Genomic DNA, 22,043 nt, shown 5'->3' with positions numbered 1-22,043 from the left:
ACTAATTATTTTTTTCTAGTGAATCAAAACTTTGTGATGAAAATTTCTAATGACACCATTATTAGTCTTGAGGAATTTCTATTTCTATGATGAAGAAAAGTATCAATTCCTGTCCTGTGAGAGTGCTTCCTGTCACTACCTCCAATCCTTTCTCATGCTTCTTTTCCCATTCTTAGACAGTTTGATAATTTCCTCTCATATAAACATCAGTCACTGCTTAGCTGTGAAGAGCTAAAGACGGCCCCTAATTTCACTCTGCTAAGTACTTTGTCCTGCTGTGACCCCTGAAACTCTGGCGTCTTGCCCGATTCCCCTTTCTTACTCTGTGGTCTGGATATGCAGACAGTGGTCTAAGGCGGTGGAGGCCTCCCACATTAAGCTTTTACATCTCAGTGTTCAGTGGACTTTGTTTTGCCTGATGCTTGCTGTCGGTGCCGCACCGTCCAGCAGAAATAAGACACCAACAACCAGACTTCTTCTCTAGATCTTTACTCAGGATTAAGCTCAGTGGGAATGGCCTCGAAGAACGGAAGGGCCAAGCTTAAGTACAACTCAAGGGCCAATCAGCTCATGCCAGGTGTCTCCTCCTCATAGGTCCGCGCCAGAGCGGGACTGTGCGTCATCAGATCACCAGTTACCCTTGCACAGCCTTTTGCCATATAAGGACTTGTTTATCTTAGAGAGCGCTCGCCGTTGGGATGGCGGAAGGCGGAAGCCTGCGCCATGTTAAGGCGTGGCACCTCACAGCTCTCCACAGCTTGCCATCTTAAAGACCATTCTTTTATATATTTTGTTAGAGTTTTTTTGTGGGGGGCCAGTGTCATGTGTAAATTGTCTCTCTTAATTTCATTACGGCCAGAAACAATAGTTCACACATTTCAGCAATTGTTTGTCTTACATTATTTTTCACTTCAGGAGACTACCCACAGAGCCAGTGTTTTATTGAGTGGTAAACTTAAGGTAGAAAATGGTCAGATTTACAAGAACCCAGTGTCCTGGCTCAAGGATCTCCTGGGAGGTGGCAGCTATGTGACCTGGAATTATGCTTGGAGCAAGGTGAGTCATTTTTAAATTTAACTTTACAAGAATTTAAGTTTACAGAAATTTAAGTTTGTAAAAAGATAAATGCTAAATATGTTAGCATCACCATTATTTGTAAATATTAGAAATTTTTTTTTTAGTTTCAAACGTCTTTAAAACAGATTTGAAGGATTGCTGATCCGGCTGTGTCCCTGGGTGTGATGTGCTGCATCTCCGTTCTGCAGATCTACTTGCCGGAATTCCCAAGGGCGTGCAGCACAGCTGACTGCATCCCCTGCTTTGGTCTTTATCTACTGTCAGAAACTTCATTACTTACACACCTCTTTTTTTCTCCCAATTTCAGTTGTCTGAGTCCATAGAAAATTTGGGGTCATAGAAGTATGTATGTTATTATTAGTCTAATGAAATGAAGTCCAAGTCTTCCCCTGATAATAAAAGGAATGGGCAAGGCTCCTAAGGCTTATATCATTGCAATACACTTTCACTTCTGAACATGGCCCTATCCTCAAATCACTCAAAGAATTGTTATTTCTCATTTCCATTTATACCTCTTAGCCTAAGTAGACTTCTGCTGGGTCCTGGCTTCTAAATTACAAGCCCAGGTAGAATTCTGCTGCTTTGTGAACCATCCTACCATGATTGACTCACAAATAGCATGAGTCATCAAATCTACCTGTTCTGACAGTTTTATGTCAACAGGACATAAGCTAACTTCAGTTAATAGGAGGGAGCCTCAATAAAGAAAATGTCTCCATAAGGTTGGGCTGCACACAAGCCTGTAGGGCATTTTCTTAATTAATGGTTGATGGAGGAGGACCTAACCCATTGTGGGTGGTGCCATCCCTGCTGATCCTGGGCTCTATAAGACAGCAGGCAGAGCAAGACAGTAAGCAGCACCTCCATGGCCTCCATCAGCTTCCTGCCCTATTTAGTTTGGGTCATGATTTCTGATATGAGCTAATGTAAGACAAGTTAAAGTATATAAATACAGGTTTATTGAAAGCAGCTCTGGGCTGCCATGCAGGGGGAGAGGGGGGAGAGAGGGAGAGAGGGAAGAGAAAAGGAGAGAGGAAATGCAGAAAAAAGGAAGAGAGAGTGACAAGAGAAGTGAGAGAGAAACTAAAATGTCTGGATTATATAGTGAATGGGGAGGGGAAGCCCCTGCCCCTGAGCTGGGAAGGTCAGAGTAGAGGGTGGCGTATGCCAGCCACACCCTGCAGCAGGTAGGAACTGAGGGATGATGGGAGAAGCCCAAAACCTCAGCCTTTTGTTGATAATAAATTAATAAGGGATGACATATTCATTTATGACTGCTTTCTGCTGACATTGAGGTGTTGATATTGTTGGGGCGGGGGGCAAAAAGTTGGAATGTTGGCCATGTCTGGGAAGAGCCCAATGTCCTACTTACTGTTCAGGATCTGTGAGAACATTTGTGGCTGAGGAAGTGCAGACCCAAGTGAAGCAGTCTGAGGTTTAGGCCAGAACACCTATGTTCTGGATGCAGCTCTTGAGGAAACACCTGGACCTGGCAGGATGCTGGGACATGTATATGTTAGAGGCAGAAGATAAAGTTAAAGGAGCTTAGGTAGAAAAAGGGGTTTCCCCCTTGGGCGTGTATTTGAAACTCCTAGGCCCATGGTCTTGGCAGTTGGGGTGGGGGAGTCCCAAAACCAGGGGATCAGGCTGTTGATTGACAGTATATTTGACCTGTGGATTCCCTGAAGCTAACAATTTAAGTTTACAAAAATATAAATGTTAGATATGTTAGCATCACCATTATTTGTAATCTCTACTGAACAGTAGCGTAGTGAGGGAAAGGAATCTGAAGCATTTTTCATTCACTATGAGACAGTTGGTTGATTACTGAGGACAGTAAAGTAAGGTCTTTTCAGATAAAGGAGTCATAAATAAAAAGTTACTTTTTTCACTAGTCTAGTCTTCAGACCCATCAGAGACCTGAGGAGAATAAATTATAGCAGCAAGTATAATCCAAATGGCCTATGTATCAATTAAAAAATGACAGAGGCTACCCAGTACCTAGATGGCCATCCCAAAGGGCTCCAGTCATTTCAATGGCTCCATTAAAGACACAGTGTCCCAGGGCAGCATCTCTCTTAGGTTGTGAGGCCAAGCAAATCTGAGAGGCCTTTCTGTGGAAGAGGAACTTGGGAGACTGGCCGAGCTTACTTTGTCTAGGCAAAATGGGGCAATCAGTTTGTCCACAATTTAGGTCAGTGAGAAAGGTGAAGAAAAGGAGCGGCCTCTCGTGTGTCCATTTGGCCTGGCTCTCTGGGCTGGATAGAGCTCAGCTCCCCTGGTCACATGTACCAAGTGATAAACTTGCTTGAAACGTGTCTGATGAGCTACTGCAAGACAAGTTAAAGTATATAAATGCAGGTTTAGTGAGAGCAGCTCTTGGCCACCATGCAGGGGGAGGGGGGAGAGAGAAAAGCACATGCAAAGAGAAGAGAGAGCGAGAAGGAGAGGGAGAGAGAAGAGAGGAACCGCAGGAAGAAGGAAGAGAGAGTGAGCTAGAGAAGAGGGAATCATAATGTCTGGATTATAGAATGAACGGGGAGGGGATGCCCCTGCCCCTGGGCTGGAAAGTTCAGGGTCGAGGGTGGCGTATGCCAGCCATGCCCTGCAGCAGGAAACGACTGAGGGATGCTGGGACAAACCCAACAACTTCCTTTGATGATGAACCGTGATATGGAAATGTAAAGAAATAAACCTTTTCTCCCTAACTTGCCTTTTGGTCATGTTTCATTGCAGCAAGAGAAACCTTATCCAAGACACCTCCATTATCATTTCAAAGAACAGGAGATCCTCCTAAACTCCGCTAGCCTCTTTAGTGAGCCTCAGAGCACGAGTTAACAAGGGCTTCTCTGTTTGATCCAACCTAGCTCTAGCTCCTGCTGTGCCCCCAACTTTGCATTCTTGCCACTGGCTCTCACCCTGTGGGTCTCAACCCTTTTGAGGGTCACATATCAGATATCCTGCATATCAGATATTTGCATTATGATTCATAATGGTAGCAAAATTCCAGTTATAAAGTAGCAATGAAATAATTTATGGTTGGGGATCACCACAACATAAGAAATGGTTTTAAAGTGTCAAGCATTAGGAAGGTTGAGGACCACTGTGTTAGATCTTTATGGGAGTAGTTCTGGTACTGTATCTTAGTTCCTTCAGTTGTGTCAGCTTAGTTTGGATTTTGTATGTTATGCAATCTGTCTGCCTGTCCCTCTTCTCGTCACTGAAGGGTTGACTTTTTTTCCCCTCCCCTGGGAATCTCCATGGTATCTGCTTTCAGTTTATCCTTAGTCTTTTTGCCACGTCCTTTTCATGAATGCTTGATTCATTTTAACTGTTACCAATTATAGCTTAATAATCCCTTTCATTGTAATATTTTTTAAATTGTGATAGCTTATAGTCTTAGATAACACAGAATCTTTCCTCTTATCCTGAGTCTGGCAGATTGTTGGCTTTGGTCTTTTGACTTCGGGATGCTCATGTTACAGTGTACCCAGTGAGGACTGACTTTACCCACTCACTCTATTGGAACTACTGCATTTCCTGCCTTTGTCTAACTGGCTGCTACATACAGCTCTTCAGCTATACTAGTGACTCATTTATATATCATCATGCTTCTGGTAGTTTCTGTTAGCAGCATAAGCTGGTCTTGTGGTTTAGCATCTGTGTGATAGTGAAGTAAATGCAAGAGTGGGCACTAGAAACAGGACAGTGCTGGTGTGAGGTATTTATCCAGATTATGAGCAGCCTTAGATTAGTTTTTTAAGATTAATTTTTATAGACTCATAAAAAGGCGAGGGGGGGGAAAGCAGAGCTTCAACACTTCCTACAGGTCATTCATGCATGTTTAGTAAATGCTCAAGGCTAAGAAACATGACTTCTTTATAACAGTTTCCCAGAAAAACCTGCTTCTTGGGGTTTTAGGGGAACTCCTAAAGTCATAGTCACTTCTAGATACAAAGGGGTTTTTGCTATGTTCATAAATGTAATATTACTGCTGACTAGTTCTGAGAATGGCGGTGGTATACAGCCAGGGATGATTTGCTGGCCACCACAAATACCAGAAAACTAGGACTTGCTCTGCATCCCACAGTGTAACCGAGCCACTAGACAGTTGCTTCATGCCGCCCATCCAGAGGGTGGGCTGCTGCACAGCATCCTACACAGAGTCCTGATGCTTACTCCCATTGGGCATCACTGCCGCTGCTGCCGCTACCACCTCTTAGCTGCTAGTGCTCATTCCAATGGGCAGAGTCGTCTTTAGGTGAGAGAAAGGATCAACCTAGTCCCTGGTTCATTTATTCTTTATAAATTATGACCAGAACAATAGTTTTTATGATAGCAATACATTAAAAGCACTTTAAAACTACCAGTGGCCAGGTATGATGGATCACATCTTTAATCCTAGCACTTCAGATGCAAAGGCAAGTAGATTTTTATTAATTCCAGCTCTACCTGATCTACTCGAGTCCCAGGGTAACGAGGGCTATTCAGCTAGACCTTGTCTCAAAAACAAAACAAACAAAAATTAAAAACTGCCAACGCCTATTGGACCCCAGCTCCACGGTTTCTGATCTGATGGTTTTGCCAGGAACCAGATAGCTATATTTGAATTTTTTTAAAAATTCATATTTGTAGAGGAAGGACACTTGCCACAGCCCATGGGAGTCAGAGACAGCTTTATGGAGTTGATTTTCCCAGCTTTATGTAGGCTCTGGCGATCAAACTCAGGTTGCCAGGCTTACACAGCAAGAGCCTTTACTGCTGAGGCATCTCACTAGTCCCAGGGAGCAGTGTTTTTCTAAAAGTTGTCCATGTGATTTTGGTGTGCTGGCTTGGAATGAAAGTCTTGACCATTTCATCTTTCTTATGTCTAAACTACAGACTGCTAGACAACTAGCCTTCTGACATGAGCTGAGGCTGGTACAGCAGTGTGCACTTTTGTACAGAACTTCATGAGGCAGGTAGATCAACTGTTATGCCTCGTTATGGATGTGAAGATAGAGTTTTAGGATATTAAGTGACCCAAATTGTGTCAGGCTAGCAAGTACCAGAATCATGTTTTTCTGGTGCTCTGTATGCTGTTTTCTACACTTGGAACAATGGCACAAGAGAGACCCACATTAAAAAAACAAACAGAGGCCTGGAGAGATGGCTCAGAGGTTAAGGGCACTGACTGCTCCTCCAGAGGTCCTGAGTTCAGTTCCCAGCAACCACATGGTGGCTCACACCATCTAGAATGAGATCTGGTGCTCTGAAGGGCTGCAGATATACATGCAGGCAGAATACTGTATACATAATAATAAATAAATCTTTTTAAAACAGATTTTTTTTTTTGCACTCAAAAGATCATGTAGTCTATCATGTGCAGCAAAAGAGGGTGGGGCTAGTTTTCCTAAAACCACCCTGAACATGCCTGATCTCATCCAATCTCAAAAAAAGAAAAAAAAAATCAGGATCTGCCACGGTTAGTCTTTGATGGGACAGGAAAGTGCCTTTGTATGAGTCAGTTGTCATATGAAAATCGTAAGAATGGTAGGAGTGGGAGCCTGAGCGAGTGCCCAGCAGTGGACAGACAAATGAAGAGCAGGCTGCCATTCGTAGGTGTTGACTGACCGAGCGCTGGGCAGCTCACTCCTGCACGCATGCTTCTTATCCAGATGCCTCACTGAATTCCCATCATACAGATTCACTCTTTTGGACTTATCGTTGACTTTTCTCTCTGCTCCCCACGGCCAATACACATGCATGCTAAGTACATACCTGCATACACACATAAATGGAGAGAGGGAGGAGACTCAGTTTATAAAAAACATCTCTATCCACCACAGTTAGAATAGTTAGGAATATCAAGGCTTGGGTCAAGATTATAGAAAGAGAAAAATTGGACGGATTCCCTTAATCAATTAATGTCACAGTGTCTTCATGGAACCCTCCAGTGAACTCAGCTTCTCCTGGGGTTCAGTATACAAGGCAGGAAGGAGCAGTTTAGGGCTTTCTCCTACTGACGTGTCGGCAGCCCGGGTGCCAGGACGGCGAAGAAGTAGATTCACCTGCACCGGATTTCCCTAGAGAGCAGTTACTGTCCTTTGCTAGGACTTTCTGCCCTGTGTTCCGAACCTCCTAAAATAGATTCTTGGAAAGTCTTTTGTACTACTGTGAACCTAAAAAGAAACCTTCACCCACATGCCAGCTCATAGTCGATGATTCTAGGTCTAAGAGATCCAATGGCCTCCTCTGACCTCTGAGGGCATGAACACAAAAGTGGTGCCAAAGACATGAATTTAAAAAGCAAATTTCTAGTACTCATATTGTAGTAAAGCACATTTTATTTTGGTTTTATAAGGATTTGCTGGGATTAGCTGGACAAAGTTTTTATTAATTTACAAGTCTTTACTAAAGATAGGTCACCAGCGAGTCTCAGAAGCACACATGTCAATGTTTACTGTGTTCTATCGCCACTAACTCCTCTCTGTTCTGTCAGAAACTTTGGAGGAACTGCAAGATCTAGTTTATTTAACATCTAAAAATTAATGACATAATTTTTTTTTAAATTTTTTATTCTGCATATTTTCTGATTGCTTTTCTGTTTGTTTTGTCTTTTCAAAACAGGGTCATCTTTCTGTAACCTTGGCTGTCTTAGACTCACTCTGTAGACCAGACTGGCTTTGAACTCACAGAGATCCACCTGCCTCTGCCTCCCAAGTGCTGGGATTAAAGGCATGCACCACTACACCCAGCTCTTAAATGTTATTAATGTGATCAGTTAGGTATCTCATTTCTTGCAAAGAACCATCTCTTTTATGGTTTTCTTTTATTGTAATGTTTGGTTTTAAGTTACAAAGCAGCAGGTGCTAGGTTAATCGCTGTTGGCCATGTGGTATTAATGGGAAACAAAGGCTGAGAGGTTTTTTCTGTACTGGTGCAGGTAGTAAATTGTAGTGCAGGCTTCACTATTGCATGATTTCTGCCACAAGAACTGAATTCTCACCTAGTCCCAAAGCAGCCAGAGATGTTAAGTAGATGAATGTAACAATATTTCCAACAAAATATTTTTATACAAGGTTAGACTTGGCTGTGATCTGTAGTATGATTAAACAAATTGCTTACAAAAATCACAGATTTTTAGGAAATAAGTGTATTTGCCTCTTAGAAAATGTATGATTTTTTAATTTCATTTTTAATTTTTTCCAGGTAACATACCTTGGGAAGGAACTTTTGAAGTATGTTTCTGAAGAAGCCCCTGTTTATGCAGAACCACAAAACGCACCTCAGCAGCATCAGCCTTGCCTCCCAGGTAAATGCAGCCCAACAGCTAGTTTTTTTTTTTTTTGTTTTTTTTTTGTTTGTTTGTTTGTTTTTTGGTTTTTTGATACAGGGTTTCTCTATGTAGCCTTGACTGTCCTGGACTCACTTTGTAGACCAGGCTGGCCTCAAACTCACAGCGATCCGCCTGCCTCTGCCTCCCGAGTGCTGGGATTAAAGGCGTGTGCCACCACACCCGTTGGTGGGGCATACGTACCCAAGCCTAGTGCACTGGAAAGTGCTACTTCTTTTTCTCCAGTTAGATGAAATTCATAATTAGTCATTATGATTAGCCATTTTAGCATAAATATCCTGTGGCATTTAGTATATATTTTCAGTGTTGTGCAGTGCTACCCCTGTGTAGCTTCAAAATGCTGTTGTTGCCTCCAAAGACTTCTTAACCTGTCCAGCAATTACTCTCCAATCTCTACATCCTCCAGTCCCTAGGAGTTTCTTTCTCTCGGGATGGATGTGCTCTTCTGAATATACCATAGAGGTGGAGTAATGCACTCCTGTACCTAGCTTTTATTCAGCCCAGTGGTTCTGAGGATTCTCCATATTGTAACGTGTGCTTGTACTTTGTTCTCTCTCGTGGCTCTGCCCTGTGAGTATGCCACAGTTTATTCCTTCATCATTTGAGCATGTGAGCTGTTCTACTTCTGAGATGCTGTGAAGGATGCTGTTGACAGCTGCGCATACACATTTAGTTGTTTGATTAGTTGTCGTAGATTCTTAGAGGTACATAGCTTGGATGAAATTGGTTTATTGTATAGTACAACTCTAGATTTTAGTTCTTGACGAGTAGCCAAACTGTTTTCCATAGCATCAGAACCATTTTACATCCCCACAGTAGTGATCAAAGGTTTTAGGTTCTCTGTGCCCCCAGTAATATTTGTTTTAGTTTATTGTCCCAACCACAGTGGCTTCTAGGAAACATTTTAGGTGATACTATCTTTTATAATTAATCCTTTTATGGGAATCTATTCTAAAATCACTGAGTGTTTTTAAAAAAGTATCACACAAAGGAAAGAGTGCTTTTCCTTCACAAAGGCTTGTTATGTTCATGTATTTTCTGAAAACTTGCACTAAAATGAGTCTTTGGTTATTAAGTTAATATTCCTTCTCAAATGGAGATAATATTATCCTGAAAAAACTAAAGAAGATGTGTTCTCATAAGTGAGTATCACACTTGAGTTGATTGTGAAAGAGCAAAACACAATTGTGAAAATCAGATATAACCAACATTACATTTCCCACCTGTGCTACAGTGCCCCTCATTTATGGTGTGTCCCTGTATCGGGCCAGTTAGGGACAATCTAGGCACAGGGTGCTGCACAGTAGAAAATGATGTTATTGTGATGAATGCAGCCAAGAACCAAATGGGCTTCCTGTTGTCTTACCCAGGGCTCCCTGGAATTATTACTTTTCTAATAATAGGGCTACATAATTCAAACTGCCTCCCTTTCCTAACGTATTCTTAATCCACCTGAACCCTTAGGGTCCTGTCTCAAAAAATACTGTGATGGCTAGTTTTATGTAAGTTTGACACCAGCTAAAGTCATCTGAGAGGAGAGAAACTTAATTTTGAAAATGCCTCCATGTGATTAAGCTGTAGGCAAGACTCTAGGGCATTTTCTTAATTAATGGTCAATAGGCAAGAACCCAGCCCATTGTGGGTGAGGCCATCACTGGACTCTGTTGTAAATAATTGCTGGTTACATGGCCTTTTCTCTTCTGAGAGATTGAAGAGGTCTTTCAGTTCAAAGGGATTTTTTTATAGGCTCGTATTTCTTATAATCCCCAATATTCACCACACCATAGCTTCCAATAACTATCCATTGAATAGTATTAATTGAATCTATGAATAAATGTTTATAAGTGTGAAAATGATTTCAAGGAAGGACTCTGTTTAAAACTGGATTATTTGGATGATTTTAATAAGTAGCCATGTCAAAATCTCAAAACTATACTAGAATTTGAGGTAAGGAATTCAACAAATGGTAAATACAATTTTAGTTAGTTAATATTTCTTCTTTTTAAACATTTATTTATTATGTGTTTGTGCGTGTGCACACATGTTCACATACATGCATGCCACCGTGTGCATGTGGTGGTCAATGACAACTTGCAGCAGTCAATTCACTCCATCTACCATGTGGTTCAGAGACCCAAACTCAAGTCCTCAGCATCAGCACCTACCTACTAGCCCATCTTGCAAGAACAGGTAGTATCATCTGTTTCTTCTCGAATTCCTGTTTCTAATTGTGAGGCAGGTAAAGGTAATGGCCCTTTCCATTTTCTCAGCAAGAAATTAAAGAATGCTCACATTCACAGTCGTATTTCCTCTCCCTCTTCATGAGAAATCATGAAGTCTGTTGAGCTTTGTTCATCATTTCTTCCTAAACTTACAAAATCAGATGACATCTGCAACATTTTACAGAACGTGTGTGTGTGTGTGTGTGTGTGTGTGTGTGTGTGTGTGTGTGTGTGTGTGTGTATTTCACATGTGGCTCATGATATCAGGAGAATCTTAAGTCATGAAAATAATATTTTAAAATCTTAATGTGGCCATTTTGAGACTTTTTTCAACCCAGATAGGATGATGCAAACCTATAATTCTAGCACTCAGGAGGCCAAGACAGGAGGACTGCAAACTCGAAACCAGACTGGACTATGCAGTGAGATCCTCTCTCAAAAAAGTGGAATTCCATTTTATATATTTATGGTTCCTGTCAGTAGAGTGCCAATATGTTCAAAACACATCAATACTAAGCTGATCGTATATAACAAAGAGAAAGAACATTGTCTGAGGTGTTTTAGAACATCATTATAACACACTAATTACATATTTCATAGAGACTTGATGTCTTGTTTATCTTTTAGAAACAGAATGTGCTTTTCCAGGAAAAAACAAGAGCATGCTTTTCTAAATTATAATAAAATAGTACTTAATCTACTGATAATGTAAAAAATGACTTGAAAAGATGAAGTTCCCTTCATTTCAGTGCTGTTGTTTTGCTCATTTTCTCTGTAAAAGCACATGTGATAGAGCCACAGGTGTTTCTGTTTTATGCAGTTAGAAACCAAAACCCAGCGGAAGAGCAGTGCCTCATAATAGTACCGGGGTGGTTGTTTCAGCTTTATTGAAAACTCTGAATTATTTTCATTGTTTTTTGTTGTTGGTTTTGGGGGGGGTTTTTTTTTGTTTGTTTGTTTGTTTGTTTGTTTGTTTTTTTGTTGTTTTTTTTTTTGGTTTTTCAAGACAAGGTTTCTCTGTGTAGCCTTGGCTGTCCTGGACTCGCTTTGTAGACCAGGCTGGCTTTGAACTCACAGCGATCCGCCTGCCTTTGCCTCCAGAGTGCTGGGATTAAAGCCGTGCGCCACCAAGCCCGGCCTTATTTTCATTGTTTTAATCATAGTTTCTCACTCAGATATCATGACTAACACTACTTTAACCTAATTCATTACTTGGAATATGTATGCATGAAGATTTGCCTTCTCTACAACCCGCTAAGAAGTCACTTTGTATGTATTAAACCATATGCTTCTTTATAGTAACATTCAGAGTTCTTTTTCTATTTAATCAAATGCACAAAAACCTGAATACTTTAAATACTTCAATCCCAATAATTTTAAGAAACTTTGGATTAGATTTTATGTCTCTCTCTCTCTCTCTCTCTCTCTCTCTCTCTCTCTCTCTCTGGCTTAGGTTGATTTAAAATACTCAGTTCTCTTTGCTTAGGCAAAGCATCATTGTAGCAGGAGCATGTGGAGAAGGATCTGCTTTGTGTCATGAGGGGCAAGAAACAGGAAATTCAAAGATGCCAGAGAACGATTCAGCTTTACCCCCATTCCAGGATACACCCCTATGGCCTGCTTCCTCTATCAAGGCCCCACTTCCTACTCTTTCCTCATCTCCAAGAAACACTGTTGTATCATGAGCACAACAAGGTGTTAATCCATTCATTAGGCCAGAGCCCTGGTGATGTCACTCTCTCTGGAAACACCACAATAGACACAGTCTAGGTAACTCTTGCTCCTGTCAAGTCCACAGTGAAGACCAAGCATCATGCTGCCTGCTGAAATAATTGTTTATCATTTTGTTAATGGTTTAAATTATATTTATCATTCTGAGCTATTATAGAAAGAATGTGGGCTTTGTCCCTGGTTCCCAGCACAGAGCTCCTGAAGTCTTTGGAATTTCCCAATGATAAGGAGGATGAGAATGTCTTCTCTCTCATATGAACTGCAGCTGGTTCCCAGAGAGCTTCAAGACAGGGGCTGATCTCCAGAAACACCCAGCCTTGGTTGGAAGCTTAGAGCCTTCAGCTCTATCTTCCAGACTCTGTGGAAGGGAAGAGCTAATACTGGATTAGTCACTAGTGGCCAGTGATGTAATCAATTACTTTAGGCCTGTGGAAAAGTAGGTATGCTATAGCAGGAACAGTGGGTAACCCCTTTCACCTCATGGCTAGCATAGCCAGGAAGCCAAAGAGAGAGGAGGGTGTGGTCTCACAGTATGCAGGGGCACATCTTTAGTAACCTGAGAGCCTTCCTTAACTCCAGATCTCACCAACACCTCTCAACACCATCACTGAGAGTCAAACTGTCAATATAAAGGCCTTTGGAAGACATTGAAGAACCAAACTACAGTAGACATACAGTTGGTGTCAGGTGGCTGGTTAGTTGATAGAAGGGGAAAACAACAAAAGTCCAAATGTAAGAAGTGCTGGGAGTAAATAGAGCTCATCAGAATAAATGCATCTATAAGTCTAATATGGTGCTTTCCACCTAGAGTAACCCAGGTTTCATTTTATAATCCTAATGAAATGCAATGCTTGGCTTGTAAAAACAAGTCCTAGACATGTAAGTTTAAATGTTCACAATTAGAATTGAACCTATATGCAAATATGAGCATTGGGACTGGTTTATAAGTAATAAATCTAAGAGCTAGAAAAGTAAAATTGGTTAAGTGAAAAGAGCTGATAGATTAGTGAAGTTTCAAAAGGAAGCTGAGTTAGAACAAATCTGATGATTTTTACTTTTGATCTATTAAGTAGAAAGAATCAAAACATTAGTGGGGGGAAAGCCAAAAATAAAAATTACTTTCAACCTAACCAAATTAATATACCTCCTGAAGTATTAGTTCTTGTAACTAGTTAACAAAAAAATGTATATACGTTATCTTGCCTAGTTAGTGAATCTAGCAATTCAGTTTGAACATACTTGTAGAATACATAACATCTGGTACTATTACATGAGGAAAATGTGTTCTGCCCTACCCCATTCATAAATGTAATATTTCCTTATCTTTATAGTCCTTGTTGGAGAGGAGGCACAGCAGGAAGCATTAAACATCTACACTCATTTGCTACTATTTGTTTATAGACTTCAGATGCCAGCAACCCTGTTTAAGAGTTGTACCTCAGTAAAAATGAAAATTAAAGAAAAAGCTGTTCTCACTGGGCGTGGTGGCGCACACCTTTAATCCCAGCACTCAGGAGGCAGAGGGAGGCAGATTGCTGTGAGTTCAAGGCCAGCCTGGTCTACAAAGCAAGTCTAGGACAGCCAAGACTACATAAAGAAACCCTGTCTCGGAGGCGGGGCGGGGCAGGGAGGTGGAGGGAGAGAATGAGCTGTTTCTACGTCCCAACCAGATGATTGCCTTCATGAAGCTATCAGTAAGGCAGCTTTAGTCATTGTAAAGATATGCAACTTCTGACCCAAGAAGGGACTAAATCATTTCTCAGGATCCTACCTTTTCCTTTCTCTATTCACAAAAAAAATTCGGAGACAGAATTTCTCCTTCTCCTCCTCCTCCTCCTCCTCCTCCTCCTCCTCCTCCTCCTCTTCCTCCTCCTCCTCCTCCATTTTTCACGACAGGGTTTCTCTGTGTACCCTTGGCTGTTCTGGACTCAGTTTGTAGATCAGGCTGGCCTCAAATTCAGAGGCTCCGCCTCCCAGGGTGCCTGGATTACAGGGATGCACCACGGCGCCCAGCTCAGAATTTCTTTTTTAACACTTTTTGGTACTTTATTGTTTGTACAAACATGTAAGATGAGAAAGAGATTTATAATACTCAGTGTGCTGTTGTTAAATATGAGCTTAAGCAGCACCCCTCCCCAGCCAGTCTTCCTTGTTTTCATGCTTCAGAGCCAAGAAGTGTCTGACTCACTTCATGTAGCTAAACCTCGGACCATGACTCCACAAAGTCCTCTCCACAGTCAAGACTGTGACAGCTACAGAAGGAAAAAATGACTAGCAGATAGTGTTGGACTGCATGAATGTCTGTGGAGCAGCAGGGATATTCCTAGGACTAGTATTTTGCATGTCAGTTCATAGTACTGTCAATCACAACAGCTTGGCTTTTCTAAGATCTTCTTATGTGACTAGTAGCATTCCTAGTGGAACCAGAACAAAAGAAAAGACACTGCATTTACTGTGTAGTATCAGATTTCCTCCTTCAACCGCTCAAAGGAACGTCAGGGCTGAAGTAAGAATCTCTAGTGTGGGACTGTATTCTTTTCCAAGGCAGATCTTTTATGTTTCCTTCTCATGCTCCCCTGATATGTCTCCGTCTCTCCTCATGGCCAAAGCTTAGTCAGGGTAGTAGGTTAAAGTACAGAGTGGATTGGTTGGAAAGCTTTTGTTAATGCTCATATTAAAAACATTATATTGAGTATTATAAATGAGTTAATTATTAAAATTTTAAAATCTGATACCTAACTACTTTGTATTCTTTCTAAGTTTTTCTTACATGTTTGCACAAAGATTTAAGTATCAAAGGTACTAGACAAATATGCAATATTATTAGAGCACAGAAACAAATTCAGCAGCTAAGATGTGGCTGGGTTTTTGTTGGTTGGCTGGGGAAGTAAAAGCAGGTGAAGCAGTCAGGAGAAAACTCCAGTACTTACAGACACAGCTGAGCCATGCACAGGGGTAAAAGCTTAAAACTCAGTAGTCTGGAGCCCAGACAGGTGATTTTCGCCATCCCTCCTGTCTTCCATTGAGACCTCTTGAGCTCTCAACAGCCATGTCAAGATGAAATTAAATACCTCCTCCCTCCCAGCCTCTGGCTGTCAGAAACTCATTGCAGTGGACAGTGAGTGCAAACGTGACCATGGAAGTTGCTGTGGTGCTCTGGGTGAAGAGTGCAGGAGCTGTGTTGTCTGAATCAATGGTGAGAATGACAAACAAGGTCTTCTCATGCAACAGGGTGTCATGCCCCACAGCAGAGTGTGCCTGCTGCTGAGTAAGGGGCGTTCTCCTTATAGACCAAGAAGAACAGGAGAGAGGAAGCACAAGTTTGTTCGTGCATGTATTGTGGATGCCAATCTGAGCATTTTCAACTTGGTTATTGTAAAAAAAAAAAAAATGGAGAGGATATTGCACAAGAAGGATATTCTTGTGCAAACATGTAAGACTAAAACGAAAGAGAAGGGAAGGATTCCACTGTGCTTCATAGGGCCCAAAAGAGCTAGTGTCCATAGGCTAGGAACAATTGGCAGAGAGTCTCTGAAACTGTTCCTGAGTATGGAGCTAGTGCTGCTGTGAGCCTCCTTTAGCAAGACGTGCAACACATTGCTCCCTCATGCTGCACTACATTCAGCTAAGCATTGTACTGTCCTGCCCAGTGAGCTGAGGAATGCAGTTTGAAAGCAGAATTTTGATCCATATATAGATTAAATTCTTGACCTAATCAGTACCATACGCTGGGTTGCTATCTGACCAGTCACTGCCAACAGAATCTCTAATAGGTACCATCCTAGGTACCTTCTAGATATTTTAAAGCATATGAAAGATGCTCCTGCTAGACAGTCATCAGGAAGGTATCAATGAAAACAATAGTTTTATTTTGCATAGCCAGAGCAGGAAAGCCTTTAAAATTTATACTGTGCAGTATCAGTAAGGATGTAGAGGAGAAAGCAGGCATCATGGATATTCATATATCAGTCATGTAAAGAGGGCTGTAGATAGACACTGGCAGAAGGGTCTGACATGTGATGTGCACACCCTCAACCTACGCACTTTGCTCACAAGTAGCAGTCCTACAGAAGTATTTGCACATGGCTGAAATAAAATGTAAATTAGAAGTAAACGGTCATGGATGGTTTCAGTAAATGAGGTACAGTATCTTTCGGAGGTAAAAGCAGGTAGTGGGAGCCTTATTGTTGTGGGTTTAGCCTCAGCAATTTCTCTTGTCCCCAACTTTCATGGAACACTTCTTTTCTGAAAACAGGGTGTGGTGATCCATGCCCACAGTCCCAGTTACAGTAGGATTACCAAACCCATTAGTTCAGCGGGAGATCTATGAAAACCACAGCTTTTCATTGTGGGAGGCCACTGCAGGGAAACAGTCTGGTGAGGGAAGAGTGAAACTCGGTTCAGCCTGACTGGGGAACCAGTGCTGGGCCAAGACTTCGAGAGTCTGACATCAGCTCATATATTTTTTTTTGTCATATTTAAGTATAGCAAATTTTTAGGAAAAAAGTTTTTAGTTACCAGTTACCTCAGCTCTGGTGAGTACAATAAAGCTTAAGACATGTTTCATTGAAACTCTTTCATCCATAAAATGGGTTCTTACTGACTTAGAAACATTGCTCAAGATGAGGGTTTAGGGAGAGTGACTGAGGTGAAGATGCCTGTGGGAGTCAGGATTGGCCTGACCCTAAGGTAGCGTAGAAGTCACTTAGGCTGTTGTAAAGTACAAACGACATCTCTTACAAGGATGGATTTCATGATCTAGAAGTAGTATTCATAGTTTAGGAGGAAAGATGTAAGTAAAACATAAATTCTGGGAGATAAAAGTGGAAGCTGATTCATCAGACAGCAGAGGGTCACCAGGTTGTAAACCACATCCACTCCCGGCATTCTAAGAGGACAGGCTAAACACTTCTTCCTTTGAAGGATGCCTGCAAGTATAACTTCTCTGGCTTCTCCAGTGCTTATCTGAATGCACAAGGACTTTTTGCCCTCCCCAGTTAATATGGAGATATATCTATATATGGAACATATGTTAAAATGTAAAAAGTATTTAATTATAGTAAAAGGTGTCGAGGGATGTATGTGTACATGTGCCAGCCAGAACACAACTTGTTCTTCAAATGTTATTTGCCTTTTTGTTTGTTTGTTTGTTTGTTTGTTTTTCAAGACAGGGTTTCTCTGTGTAGCCTTGGCTGTCCTGGACTCATTTTGTAGACCAGGCTGGCCTCGAACTCACAGCAATCGGCCTGCCTCTGCCTCCCGAGTGCTGGGATTAAAGGCATGCACCACCATGCCCAGCTCTGCCTGGTTTTTGTTTTGTTTTGTTTTGTTTTTCTTTACTTTGACTTTTTTTTTCCCCAATAAGGTCTCATTGCCCCAGAACTTGCCAACAAAGCTTGGCTGGGTGGCCAGTGAGCCTCAGGGATCCACCTGTCAGTACTGCCACCTCTGTGCTGGCATCACAAAGATGCACCACTGCCCTCTAAGCTGTGTTTTCCTCATTTCTTTTTCTTTCTTTCTTGTTTTAAAGACTTATTTAGTATATATACAGTACTGTGCCTGTGTGTACGCCTGCATGACAGAAAAGGGCATTAGGTCACATTATAGATTGTTGTGAGCTACCACGTGGTTGCTGGGAATTGAACTCAGGACCTCTGGAAGAGTAGCCAGTGCTCTTAACCTCGGAGCCATCTCTCCAGCCTCTCCGGTATTTCTTTTTCCTTTTTTTCCTGCGTTCTGGGGAATGAAACTTAGGTCTTAATTGCAAGACAAGTGAGTACTTCATTGACTAAGCTCTCACCTCAGTCTGTAAGTAACAGTTAGACTGACTTAAGCCTCTGAAAATGGGATTTTATTGATTTGTACATGTCAATAAAGGCCAGGGTGGGGTCTGCAGCCTTTATCTAGCATTCAAACTGCATGACTAAACATGAAGTTTCTCCCCTTTCAACTTCGAAACTCTAATCCCATAAGCCTGGTATAGTGATAGATGCTTGTAATCCTACCACTCAGGAGATTAAGGCAAGGGCATCACAAGTGCAGGGTCATCCTCTGTCTCGGTGATTTTAGGCCTAGCCTGGGATGCATAAGACTCCATCCATCTTTAAAGAAAAGAAAAAAGCCAGCGTGCCTTTAAGCTCCATTTCCACATTTTGTTCCTTCCTAATAGCCTTTCATTAACCAAGGTTGTTTGCTTGTTCATTCAAGGATAGAAAAGGGGGATTTAAATATGTCTTTCCCCAAAGATTCAACAGAAATCTTGTTGTATCTCACCTCCCCCTGTATGTTCCTGACACTGAGTCAGTGCCTGCTGATGGGCACAGATGGAAATGAATCGAGAAATTGAAAATAAATTCAGCCCAGAGAACGTGAGTTAAGTAAGGTGAAAGGGATGGCCACAGAAAGGCAAATTATGGTCAGAAATATAGAGAGGTGCTAGTCACCAAAATCACCACTGCTTTTATAATACCTGCTTTTATGAAACATGTATACTCATAGAAAATGGGTAAAATTAATGGTCTATGTGGTATGTCTAACTAAAACTGTCTTGATGAAGTTTTAACATACTGGCAGTCTGTGGAATAAGATTCAATTCCCTAATTAATGCATAACTCAAATAGCCAAGCTCTGAGGCTATTGGAGCTTGAAGCAACCAGTTTTAATATCATTGACCATTTCAGCTGGTGCAAGTAAAGAACCCTCTCCTTTAATAAAGAAGTAGAAGTGGTATCATTTCCTTGAGATCACACTCTACATGTTATGGTAGAGGAAGGACTAGGAAATCGGTCCTCTGTCTTCTATTCTAAAACATCCTAAAATTAGCAATTAACAGTGATCATAATAATAGTTATTTTCTATTTGTTATATGCCAAGTAATGTGTTAAGTGTACACATGCAAAATCTCATTTAGTCGTCACAGTTGCTTTATTCACAACTTACTGGAAATTCAACTGTCTTCAGAAGCTTTCTTCATAATTTCTTGCTATGCTTTTAGACTGTAAACAGTTCCCTTCTCCTTACTACCCCTCTCTCCACCGCTCTTCCCCTCCCCACCCCCACCCCTGCCAAAGTCAGACAGTCCTTGGTCTATAGATTTGTCTCAGGTACAGGAATTGGAGTGTTGAATGCCCTGGTCAGAAAACCTATCAAGCATGCTCTGATATGGACTGACTGGATCCTAGGATATGTAATAACTGTGTGTTTAAGTATTACATTATAAAAGCTTGTTCTAATTTTGATGCCTATTTTGGCAGGCACCTTTGGAAAGCCACTGCAAAGTTTCCCTCATTATCTACAGATAAAAGAAATACTTCTAATCAGCGATCGAGAGCTCCTGCCGTGCCATGTAATGGAGCAGCACTGGAAGTTCTATGTGGAATGTAAGACGCTAACATTCTGAAGCCTTGTTTTCTTGGTAGTTTATTTAGTACTTGTTCTTACACTCAGCATCTCCATCTGGTATGGTGGGCTGTCTTTACCTGCACTGTGAATTAGTACTAGCCGTGTGTGTTCACTGTGATAAGAAACTGTTTTGGTAAGTTTAGTTCTTTTGTTGATTATTAAATAAAAGCACTTCTGAGTAAGATTGTATTCAGTCTCTTGTTTTACTTTTATTGACATAGCTTTTTTGTTTTGTTGTTGTTTTTTCAAGACAAGGTCTTACTGTGTATCCCTTGGCTGGCCTGCAACTCACTCTGTAGACTCACAGAGATCTGCCTGCCTCTGCGTCCCTGACGCTGGGCTCAAAGGGGTGCACCACCTCCGCCTGGCTTACGGACATAAAACTAATCTTGCATTCATCTCTTCTACCTGTGCATGAATGACAGTTCCTCTTCGGGAAGTGAAGATACAAATAATGATTAACAGATAATTATCTCTCAAGAGACCCTGGAATGTTTCCCCTGTTTACTCTGAGATGAAGCTTAAAATCAAAAGGTAAAGTTATGAAGGAAATTTAAGCTCTATATAAGATTAGTATAGGAAGTGTTGAATCCTAGAAGAGATTAACCAAGTGCTGACTGGGGCTGACCGCTTTTGACAGACGAACCTGACATCTACACTGTCATGAGCGTTTGTAAGATACCCAAGAGCTTTATCGGTTTTCTCAAACTTCTTAATATTTTGATAACAAAATGGTTCTAATCCTTCTTTATCTCTGACTCTCCAGTAAGCTTTGGCTTGCCATTCTTACTCTATCACTTCTCATTGTCTAGGAAAGTGAAAATTGCAATAAAAATCATGAGGAGGCCGGGCGTGGTGGCGCACGCCTTTAATCCCAGCACTCGGGAGGCAGAGGCAGGCGGATCGCTGTGAGTTCGAGGCCAGCCTAGTCTACAAAGTGAGTCCAGGATGGCCAAGGCTACACAGAGAAACCCTGTCTCGAAAAAGAAAAAAAAAAAGAATATGAAACCACATTAAAAAAAAAAATCATGAGGATGCTAGAGAGATGGTTCAGCGGAGTCCTGGTACCCATGGGGCAGTTCACAAACAACCGTCTATGTAACGCCAGCTCCAGGGAATCCATCGCCCTCTACTGACCTCTGTGGGCACTGGACATGCATGTACACAAAACACCAATACACATTAAATAATAATCTAACTTTTTAATCGGTAGAACATTTGGTGGGGGATTTGGTGTTGGCTTTGAGTGTTTGGGTGTCTTGCTTTAAGTGTGTAGAGTATTTAGAAAGTATTTTAGAATATGCAGTCGAAAGCTGACTCTGGGAGGTTGGGGATAGAGATCTGGACAACCGAGGAGGATCTGTCCCAGCCAGAGCTGGATTGGGCTACTCTGTCAAGGCCCTGCTCTGAGATCACTGGAAGTCTGGAGGGTGCTTACAAGAGGTTCTGTCTATTCCTGGTGACCCTTAGCCATACACAGGACCTTGGAGAGTGTCCAATGATCCAATCTACTTGACCTTTGTGTCCTTTCTCTGAAACTGGTTTTTAAAAATTCACTGCATGTATTCACTGTACTGCAAGGTACGTTACTACATGAGGATATTTGCATACGAGTGTATATTGCATATTGAGTATATCCCTCTTGTATGCCTCCGTCCCCTTCTTCTCCTCTTCCCTCTCCCTTGAGTCCCTTTTTTCCCTAGACAGTCACATATGTTGTTTTACCTATTTAAAATATAGGAGTCGCCCATGAGAGAAAACATGGATTTGACTTTCTGAGACTGGCTTAATTTCCTTAGCATTATTATTTTCAGTTACCTCCATTTACCTGCAAATGGTATAACGTTGCTCTTTATATCTGAAAACAATTTCTTTGTGTTTATATGCCACGTTTTCTTTATTCATTCCTCTGTTGTTGGGTGTCTGCCACTGTGAACAGTGCTGCAATAGCATTGATGTGCAGGTATCTGTATGATATGTTGACCTAAGACCTTCACTCTCTTCTGTTCAGCCCTCATCAGTACCAGTGTGGACTATATACACCACAGCAATTCTAACCAGTTTCTCTTACTGTTGAGCACTGTGGTATACTGCTGCCTAATCATTCTCCCCCCCCCCCCCCCCCCCGCTCCTCCACCCCAAATCAGGGTTTCTCTGTGTAGCCTTGTCTGTCCTGAAACTCACTCTGTAGGCCATGCTAGCCTTGAATTCACAGAGGTCCGCCTGCTTCTGCCTCTCAAGTGCTGGGATTAAAGGCATGTGCTACCACTGCCAGG

At 41.6% G+C, this 22,043-nt stretch overlaps 1 protein-coding gene across 5 annotated transcripts in view; it reads left to right on the top strand.

Moving 5' to 3' along the window:
- ANKRD31 (ankyrin repeat domain 31) overlaps window positions 1-19,949 on the top strand; it is a 174,088-nt gene extending 154,139 nt beyond the window's left edge. For all 5 annotated transcript variants that reach the window (XM_084802696.1, XM_084802698.1, XM_084802697.1 and 2 more), the window contains 3 exons: window positions 916-1,056; window positions 8,269-8,371; window positions 19,620-19,949. In XM_084802696.1, the coding sequence (XP_084658822.1) occupies window positions 916-1,056; window positions 8,269-8,371; window positions 19,620-19,765 (390 nt within the window). In that variant the 3' untranslated portion in view covers window positions 19,766-19,949. The remainder of the gene's footprint in view (window positions 1-915; window positions 1,057-8,268; window positions 8,372-19,619) is intronic.
- The last annotated feature ends 2,094 nt before the right edge of the window (window positions 19,950-22,043 follow it).

The sequence above is a fragment of the Acomys minous genome (assembly GCF_964271855.1).
Source record: "Acomys minous genome assembly, chromosome: 11".
Lineage (NCBI taxonomy): Eukaryota > Metazoa > Chordata > Mammalia > Rodentia > Muridae > Acomys > Acomys minous.
The sequence above is the reverse complement of the archived record's forward strand: the minus strand, read 5'-3'. Positions and strand labels throughout refer to the sequence as shown.